This window comes from Echinops telfairi, unplaced genomic scaffold (assembly GCF_000313985.2).
Source record: "Echinops telfairi isolate 266 unplaced genomic scaffold, ASM31398v2 ScPeMD7_3533;HRSCAF=4204_0, whole genome shotgun sequence".
Lineage (NCBI taxonomy): Eukaryota > Metazoa > Chordata > Mammalia > Afrosoricida > Tenrecidae > Echinops > Echinops telfairi.
Window position 1 is genome coordinate 33,677,870 of NW_022107431.1, and position 10,114 is coordinate 33,687,983.

The 10,114-nt window shown below is 46.7% G+C and overlaps 1 protein-coding gene across 1 annotated transcript in view; it reads left to right on the forward strand.

Annotated features, from left to right (window-relative positions):
- MAP3K5 (mitogen-activated protein kinase kinase kinase 5) overlaps positions 1 to 10,114 on the forward strand; it is a 230,658-nt gene that overhangs the window by 171,461 nt on the left and 49,083 nt on the right. The window contains exons 15-17 of the mRNA XM_045294594.1: positions 2,534 to 2,711; positions 3,445 to 3,581; positions 4,959 to 5,064. Coding sequence (XP_045150529.1) covers positions 2,534 to 2,711; positions 3,445 to 3,581; positions 4,959 to 5,064 — 421 coding nt within the window. The remainder of the gene's footprint in view (positions 1 to 2,533; positions 2,712 to 3,444; positions 3,582 to 4,958; positions 5,065 to 10,114) is intronic.

The window sequence follows — 10,114 nt, forward strand, 5'->3', positions numbered from 1 at the left end:
GTAGAAGCATCTCAGTGCTGGTAGGGGTCTCCACATGGCTCCTCCAGTTCCCAGGGCACAGGGTCTATCAGTGTAGTGCCATGTGTCCTGTCATGGAAGCATCTGTAAGGGAGTGGGTCTTGTCAGTAGAGAGTCTCCAAGGGAGTAAGCGGAGAGAGACAGTGTCCCCCGCCTCCAAGGAGGAAATACAGGAGTTCCCAGAATCCTCAGGAGAAGGCCCTGCCCACACAGAGGCCTCATTGACCCGATTGACAGACTAGACTCCACCCCTTCACTCTTAATCCTCTCAAGTCCCAACTGACACCAGATTATGTAACTAGCACATAATTTGGATTTTTGTAACTTTCTCATGCTGTAACTTATCAAAACCACCGAACCTAACGCTCTGCTGTAAAGTCAATTCTGCTATAAAGACACCTGGCGACCCTACAGGACCAGGTAGAACTGCCCCCTTTTGGGTTTTCTGTAATCTTGGTGGGAGCAGAAAGCTTCACCTTTCTCCCTCAGTGCGACTGGTGAGTTCGAACTGCTCACCTTGCAGTTACCAATGTGTAACCTGCAACGCCACCAGAGCTCCACACGTTACCTTGCAGCTTCCCCTAAGAAACAGTGAATAAAACCCAATAGGACCAGGAAGAGACTGTGGCATCCCAAAAAATCCTCTGTTTACATGGGTTTGCCCTAGTAGGACCTGGGCGTTTCCTATCTGTAAGACTATAGCCAGGCATCAGGCTTTTATGTAGCACTGGATTGTCAGTTGGTGCCTTTCACAGTGTAGCGTCCATTCTACAACAGCAATAATAACAACAACAATAAAGTTTATGTGTGCCTTGGGGGTCTTTATTTGACCTGGCCGACACCCTACCATGTACGAGGGAGTACCCCCAAAAAATGGATTCTGCCCCCACAAAGCTATGTATTTAAATTTTTTACAAAACAACCTTAACACTTTCAAAGTATTCTCCATCACGCTTAATACATTTGTCAAATCTGTGATTCTATCCTTGGAAACATTTTCAGGCTCATCTGTTTGGATGGCTGACAGCACCTCCTCCGTTTTTTTTGTTTTTTCCCGTTGCCAAATCACTGTCCTTTAATGTCCCCCCATTCGCAGAAACAAAAAGAATTCGCTAGGAGCAAGGTCAGGTGAGTCAGGTGCCTGGAGCAAGAGAGGCATGCTGTCCTTAGCCAGAACTGGTGCACTGAGATGGCTGCGTGAGCAGGTGCATTGCTGTGGTGGCAATGCCTGTCTGCTGCAAGTCTGGCCTTTTTTGGTCGCACATTGTTACGCAATCTTTTCCGAACCTCCAAATAGAAGGCTTGGTTGGCAGTCTGACCTGGTGGAATGGACTCCACACGCACTACAAGTCGACATTTTCATCCGTTCAGGCAGTTGACGGACATCCAGAACCAGGTTTTTGACATTTTACCTTTTTTGAAATGAGAAAAGCACTCCTACACTGTTGTTTTTCCCACAGCACTGTCCTTGGAAGCTGTGTTCAACATCACAACTGTTTCTGCGGCATTTTTCCCAAGCAGGAAATAAAATTTCACAGCCGCACACTGTTCTCTTGAATCAGCCATCACAAAAAATGAGATTCTAGCAGAACTGCTTTCACACAAAAATTCAGTGTGACCAGAGAGAACCTTCCCAGGTGATGCCACTGGGTGGAAAAGGAGCACTTCGAACGCTCTGCTCCACCCAGCACAATCCCAATTTTGGGTGGTACCACCTCCTATTTCTTACAGAAAAAGTATATTAACGCTATATTCAGTTCCCAAATGTTAGGCGTCTACAAGCTTGCTTTACTTGACTTCAAGTAATCATCCAAAGTGTTTGGTGTGTTCCACAGACATAAAAGTATTTCTGTAATTTAATTTAATGCAGCAACATCACCGTACATATGATCGTGAAGTCTGGTTTAAAACTGGTCTTTGGATGCAGCGGCTCAGGCTTCGAGGAAAGCCTTGCTGGGACAGCTAGAAAGGTGGACGTAGCAGGGGAAGCTGTGGAGGCAAGGGGCTCTGAGAAACTTCGCTTATAAATGGTTTTATTTCATGTTTTTGATTCAAGAGTAGGTGGGCCCTTCCAAACGTTTTGAAATGCACATGGGAACTATTTGCAATATTCATCTTTCTGGGCCACGGTCTCCCAGGAACAGTAATATTACATTCATGGGGACCGTGGAATATAAAGTCTTGTTCATGTGACTGTAAGCTGGGTGGATGAATTCCCTTCCCCTGTGTTTAAATATTAGCTCTGTGACTTCAGAGGTTTGTAATTTGGGACAGGTGTAGTCATTCTTCCTAGGAATCAACTCGCTCATCTGTCAAATAAGCATCCTGAGAGAACCTTGCTCGGGGCCTTCCGTGAGAAATGAGGTAATATAGACAAAGGCATAAGACCGCACCTGGCCCTGTCGCCTCAGCATCACAGAGCTCCTCCTCAGGGGTCATATTTGGACGTACACGTTGGCATCTACCTTAGCTAACATTTACATGCGGTTGTGTATATTGACACGCTAATCTGAAGTCTGGCTACCCTGATAGCTCGCTCACGTTTGATATCTGTATGTCTTCCAGATACTCCCAGCCACTCCACGAAGAGATCGCCTTGCATAAGCATCTGAAACACAAAAACATCGTCCAGTATCTGGGCTCCTTCAGCGAGAACAGCTTCATTAAAATCTTCATGGAGCAGGTCCCTGGAGGTAGGAGCTATTTTTCTTCCTTTAAAAAAATATAACTTTCTGGGGCCTCGAAGTGCAGTGAAATTGGGATTTACTGGGTCACAGGCCTTTAATTGTCTGAGTTGAAGAGAAAATTAGACATATGACATGACTTTGCTGTTTAGTAGGACACAATGCATATTAGAATTAATTTCATACCAATGATTGTAGCTTGGATTCGTGGAAATAATAGAGTCCGTTTTTACTTCTGCTCTGTTCGATAGTGAAGGAGCCCTGGTGGCGTAGTGGATTGCATGTTGGGCTGCGAGCCACAAGCTCAGCAGTTCTAATCCACCAGCTGCTCCCAGGGAGAGAAATGAGGCTTTCTACTCCCATAAAGATTCACAGTCTTGGAAATCCACAGGGGCAATTCTGTTCTGCCCTCTAGAGTCAACTCCATGGCAGTGAGTAGATTTTAGTGTTTGGTAATGAGCTCCTTTAAACAGGGACCTTTTCTTCTTCATGTTCCAGCCCCAAGTATTTAGTACAATGCTTGGGCTCCTGTGAATACCCAGTCTATATCGGCATAAGTTAATGTTATACCACTGCCATTAAGTTCCAAAGTAATGTGGGCCTATGTAGAACAGAACAAAATGCTGTGACAGCCTCCCAGTGGGGCTGTGTTTGAGCCCATTGTTGTAGCCACCGTGTGCTTTGAAGAACTCATGTTCCTTTAGCTTAACGATTTTATCCACTGTTTCTTCCTACTCTCTAGGGAGTCTTTCTGCTCTCCTTCGGTCCAAATGGGGCCCATTGAAAGACAATGAGCAAACCATTGGCTTTTATACAAAGCAAATACTTGAAGGATTAAAATACCTCCATGACAATCAGATAGTTCACCGGGATATAAAGGTAGGATGCACTAGACTTCATTTCCATTTTTATTTGCAAGAATTGTATTGTGTTTTGAGTTCACGTGGGATGGCAAATAAATCAACCTTTGCCACAGCAGAAAGGCTGCATCAGGGGTTTCTTTCTACCCAGGGGTGAACTGGGCATGCTCCCCGCCAAAGCCAGAGCTGCCTTTGTGGTGTGGGGCTCCGTGGGGCGGGAGTGCAATGGCACAAAGGTAAACAGGACTTAGTTGCTGTGCCTGAGCCTACAGGCCGGCTCCTCTTTGTGCCCTTGCCCAGTGCTGCTCCCCAGAAAGTACGTGTCGACTCACTAGATACATGGTTAAAAGAAGAAAAAAAATCCCCTGTGCTCAGAAGTCTCACATGCTTGTACATTGAAATAAAACCAGACAGCTTACTAGCTACTGTTTTGAAAGAAGATTCAGAACTGATGAATTTTTGACAAAGTATGTTAAGATTGAAAGGTGCCCTGGTGGCACAGTGGTGAAGTGCTCAGCCGCCGAGCAGAAGGTCACTGGTTTGAACCCACCAGCTGCGCCATGAGAGGAAGACATGGCAGTTGGCTGGCATGCAGGCGGACAGCTCTGGGGGCCCTATGCAGCCAGTCTTCTCTGTCCCACAGGCTCGCGGGTGGCAGAAGCCACAGCTGCAAGTTTGCAGTTAATATTCCTGGCCTGTTATCTGTCTATTTAACTCTATTTCCTCAGTGTCCCAGGACAAGAACTAAAACAACATAGGAAACGACTGGAGAGTTGTGAATGTCATAATTTGACATATCATAGGCATTATTGAAACCCAGATTGTGTGTGAACTGCAGCAAGTTCTTCTTTTTTGTAATCATTTTATTGGGGCTCGTACAACTCTTATCACAATCCATCTATCCATTGTGTCAAGCACATTTGTACATTGGTTGCCATCATCATTCTCAAAACATTTTCTTTCTACATGAGTCCTTGGTATCAGCTCATTTTTTTCTCCCCCACCCTCCCTTCTGAACCCTTGATAATTTATATTATTTTTTCCATGTCTTACACTGACCGATGTCTCTCTTCGCCCACTTTTCTGTTTTCCATCCCCCTGGGAGGAGGTTATATGTAGATTATTATGATCGGTTCTCTTTCTCCCCCCACCTTCCCCTTCCCCTCCAGCTATTCCCATTACTGGTCCTGGAACTGCAGCAAGTTCTAAGGAACTGGGAACCCCTTTTTGATCGTGTTATGGGAGTAGCAGGTGGTGAACAGCTGTGAGAGAAGCTCTTAATGAAGAGCACAGAATCAGGCCCATGTGCACGCAACAGATACCTTGTCATACTGGCCTCTCGAGCCAGCAACCCTACAGAAAGACCAGGTTTTGATTAAAGCCCTCTGTTCCCTAGGGTGACAATGTGTTGATCAACACCTACAGTGGTGTCCTCAAGATCTCCGACTTCGGAACATCCAAGAGGCTGGCTGGCATAAACCCGTGTACTGAGACTTTCACTGGTACGTGTTTGCAGTCTTGACGCCGGGCCTTTGTAAGAAAAGCAACTGGCTGCTACGTTGGAGGCCGGGTGTGGCCAGGGGGGAAAGAAGCAGGTAGTCTTAAGTCAGCAGCTTCACAAACCGCTGGGCCTTCTGGCGCTTGCTGCAAAACCTGACACAGCCCTTTTCTTTCCTTATGCCACGGAAGTTTATTTTTAAAAACTCTGGATTGATCACTTGGTTTTCCTCTCATGACATTACTTTGCTCTTGATTGGCCTCTAACCACTGTAATCCTGGTAAGGTTTAGACAAAAAATAATTTTTTTTTTCCTTTTTAATTGAACATTTCCGTCGTTTAAGCCCTCTGTGATTCAGCCCTTAATCACTTCCCATTTGGACTGTGAGTTCCCTTGTTCCAAGTCTTGTTTACTCCCTGTGGCTGACGCCTCGACTCCTCCACATAAATAAGTCTGGTTGGATTTCAATTCGGATTAGAGGAAGTGACTCAGCCACTCAGAAGTGGGCTGGGGAGGGAGAGGTGGCCGCCCGCCGAAGCTTGCTCCCAGTGCCAAGGCCGAGGGAGATGAAGGAGGAGGGAGCTCTCTAAAATGGTAGCAGGGCCCAGAGGAAGCTGCGAGGTCCAGAGGTGACCGGAGCGCCGCTGGGCCTTCACCATGAGCCTGATCACTCCTTGGGGCTGATTGTCAGTCTTTTCCCGCTGATTAGAAGGTGACCTGACAGTCTAGTGGGGCTGTGTGGGGCTGCTCACAGGAAGGTTGGTGGTTCTGACTCCACAGGAGAAAGATGAGGCTTTCTGTTCCCATGAAGTTTGACAGCCTCATCCCCGGCCTATAGGATTGCTGTGAGTCAGAACTGACTTGATTGTGCATTGGATTTTTTCTGTTCTTAGTTTTGGTTTTATGAGAGAGAATAATTAGCAAGAAGAGTCAATGAGTCATGTTGGCGCTCATAGAAAGCCGATGAATCCTGCGAGGTAGGCATGGCGGCATGCCATCGAGCCAGTCTGCAATGCCTGGCACACGCATGGGGGTTCCTAGGCTGTAAATCATGGTGGGAACAGACCACCAGAGCTTCGCCTCCCCTGAGCCCCGGGTAGGTTTGAACTACTGACTTTTCAGTTTGCAATGGGACGTTTAACCACAGCGCCACCCAGACACCTTACGAAGCAGGTGGTTTTGCAGATGAGGAAACTGAGAGAAGAGGGACAGCTTATAAACGGCAGAACTCGAGGTTTTAATTTACACGTTGCTCTCTGCTTTGGCCTTTTTGTCTCAAGTTCATCGCTCTCTCCTGACGCCATTGTCTGTTCCGTAGCCTGGGAGAGGGAGCGCCTCAAGGTTCTTCTTCAGAACATTCAGTCGGCAACACCTCCAGCCCGGCTCCCATCCCCATGGCAATGGCTATTTCCGGACACAGAATTAAAGACACGAATAATATATTTTTGAGCACACTAAGTACCAGCCTATTAATAATTTTAAACATCTTTACATTTCCTTCCTCATAGTCTGTCAATTTGGCAAGAGATGTTTTAGATGCTGCCAAGACTCCAATTTCAACACATTTATGTGGGTATTAATCTCTTTGCATTCCTGAAGGAGCCCTGGTGGCAGAGTGGTTATGAGTTGGGCTGCTAACTGCAAGGTCAGCAGTTCGAATCCACCAGCCACCCCTCAGGAGGAAGACAGTGGTTCTCACCCTTCCTAATGCCGCGACCCTTTAATTCAGTTCCTTATGTTGTGGTAACCCCTAACCATAAAATTATTTTCATTGCTACTTCATCATGTAATTTTGCTACTGTTATGAATCAGGCTTTCCCTGTGAAAGAGTCGTTCGACCCCACAGTGGTCACGACCCACAGGTTGAGAACCACTGGCTTAGAGGCTCTAAAATTCTCAGGGGCAGTTCTACCCTGTCCTATAGGATCACTGTGAGTCAGCATCGACTTGATGGCAGTGAGTTGGGTTTTTTGGTTTTAAATCTTCAAAGGGGTTATTGTAAAGTCTGCCCTCCCAGAACCCTTTGCACATATTCTTGCCACTGGCCGGAGTTCAAGGTGATGTGTGTGACTAGCCTGCTAGTGATGTCTGTCTCCAGCCCTGGAGAGTGTAGCACACAGAGCACTGAGTCAGAGCTAGTGAAGGCCGTGTGGTCCGGTCAACATGGGTCAATGGAGTTGAAAGGTTGTATTAGTCTGGGTAGACTAGAGAGACAAATCCATAGAAACTCATATTTATGTAAGAGAGAGTTTTATGTGAAGGGTAATTGTACATTAAGAAAGCATCCAAACCCAGTCCAGACCAAGCCCATATGTCTGATAATTAGCCCATATGTCCAATACCAATCAATAAAGTCCTCTTCAGACTCACAAAACACATGCAATGATACTGAATGCAGGATGATCACAGGCCAGTGGGTGCAAGGTCTTGTAGATCCAGGGACGGTAGAAGCATCTCAGCACTGACAGGGGTCTCCATATGGCTTCTCCAGTTCCCATGGTGTCTATCAGCATAGTGCCATGTTGTCATGTCGGTAGAGAATCTCTAAGGGAGGGAGCCGAGCGACAGACTGACTGACAGACTCTGTCTCCCACCTCCAAGGAGGAAATACCAGCGTTCCCAGAATTCTCAGAAGGCCATGCCCAATTCTCAAATTGACACCAGATTATGTAACTACCACAAAGATGTTCATCTGTTTCACCTCCTGGTGATTTGGGTGACGGAGGAGGCAACAGCAACCAGCATTATGGAGTTGCTTACTGTACACTTGGCTCTCGGCAACATGCTGGGCCTAAGACATCCCATAGAAATTCAAACATGAGTCAAGTGGCAGGGCTCATTACCCCAGCTTATGATGAGAAAATTAGGTTCAAACAAGCTAAGTACGTAGTGATCGAGCTGGGGTTCAAACTAGACTTAACATGCCAAATGAATTTATTACCTTCTCCCCAAACCTGTTCCTGATCTCTGTGGATGGCAGCTCCAAACTCCGAGTTCCCTAAGGCGCCTCTCACTCTTCACCTCCCAGGCCAAGCCAGGTCAAGCCAAGCCATCGAGGAGGCCCGGTGACTCCAACTGCACATGCGTCCAGAATGGGGCCAGTTCTTTCGGCCTCGCTGCTACCATTGCATCTTACTTCTGTAGCCTCAGTAGCCTCTTCTCCCTGCAGCCACTTGACCCCGTGCTGCCTGCTCTCTGGATAGCAGTCAGAGTGACTCACAGCCTAGCTCTTTCTGAGAAAGCACTAAGCCCCGTGGGCTGGCAGCTCAGGCCTCAACCTGCTCTGTGGTCCTTCACCTGTCAGACTTCATCTCTTAGTGTTTCCTCCGGTGCTCACCCTGCTCTGCGCACTCACATGGGCCTTCCTGTATTTCCTCCATTAAACTCAAAACCCAAACTCACTGCCAGTGAATTGGTTCCAACTCATAGCCTGTAGCAGGGGTGTCAAACTGGTGGCCCGTGGGCTGCATGCACCCAAGGTAATTTTTGTGGCCCACGATGCTCTGAAATAAAATGTAATGAGGGAATTGTGTGTACAGTATTGCCTTGATCTCCCCTAAGCTCTATTTTCTTCATAACAATTTCTTTTTCTATTTTCATTTTATTGCAGAGCATTGTGGCCCATAAAGGGGCCGCATGGGGCCCATGGGCCGCCAGTTTGACACCCCTGGCCTATAGGAGAGGGTAGAACTGGCCCTGTGGGTTTCTGAGACTAGGACTTTTCTACAGAAGTACAAAGCCTCATCTTTTTCCTGTGGAGCAGCTGGTGGTTTCAAACATCTAACCTTGCTATTAGCCCAGTGCATAACCCCCTACACCACCAGAGCTCCTATTTCCTCCATTACTCCAGGTCAATACTGTGCTACAGTTACCCCATTGGTCCAAACAAGAGACCAGGCAGGTAATGGCAGCAGGACTCCGCTACCAGAGCGTGGCATTTGCTCTTCCTCTTGCCAGGACCACTCTTCCCACAGCGACTTCATGGCAGACTCGTGCATAGCCTTCAGGTCCTACCTGCTCCATGAGGCCTCCCCTGACCACGCTGTTTCCCAGGGCAGCCTCCTCGGGCCTGGACACTCTGGTCCCCTTCAGCCTGCTCTTTTTATTTGGGGGCAGGGGTGTCATAAAGCTTTTAATCTTCTAACATACTTTATCACTTACCTATTTATTATGCTTATAGCTTATTGTCTGCTTCTCCTTACACAATGGATGACGGTCGGTACCCTTTCTCCCTGTTTTTTGTGCTGCTGAATCTAAGAGCCTTTAACCTATAGGGCCCTATAGGCCAGCCTGGGAGGCGGCAGGGAAGCTTAATCTGGACCTGCGGAACTAATACAGGAATGAGATGTAATGTGAACATTGACTGCTCCCATAACCTGCTTCCCCAGGTGCTGTCTGTACTGGCAAAGTAATTCTAGATTATGTTTAAGTTTTGTTTTTAAGGCCTGGAATGCAGTAGGCGTTTTAGGGTTCACACTCTCACTGGGTTTGTTTGTTGGATTTTGGCTTTTTAGGCTAATGTTCAGATTGCTTTGCATCTTCAGGGTCATCTCTGTAAATCACTTTATGTAAAGCACTATGTGCCGTGTGTTTGTGTAGGAAAGAGAGAAGCAGATAGGAATGATCCCATGGCTAACCCAGATTTTTTTTGGCCCTTGCTCTGTAGATCATTAAATACCATTGCACATAGAACTCTTTAAAATATTATCTGATGAATAAAAAGATACAAACACTCGATTGTCTAGACTGGCAGTTCTCAACCTGTGGGTCGAGACCCCTTTGGGGGTGGAACAACCCATTCACAGGGGTCACCCGATTCATAACAGTAACAAAATTACAGTTATGAAGTAACAATGAAATAATGTTATGGTTGGAGGGTCACCACAACATGAGGAACTGTTTTAAAGGGTCATAGCATTAGGAAGGTTGAGAACCACTGGTCTAGACATTGGTGGCCCCCCCCCTTTTTTTTTCTTTTAAATCATTTTATTGGGGGCTCCTATAACTCATCACAATCCATACATCCATCCATTGTGTCATGCACATTTATACAT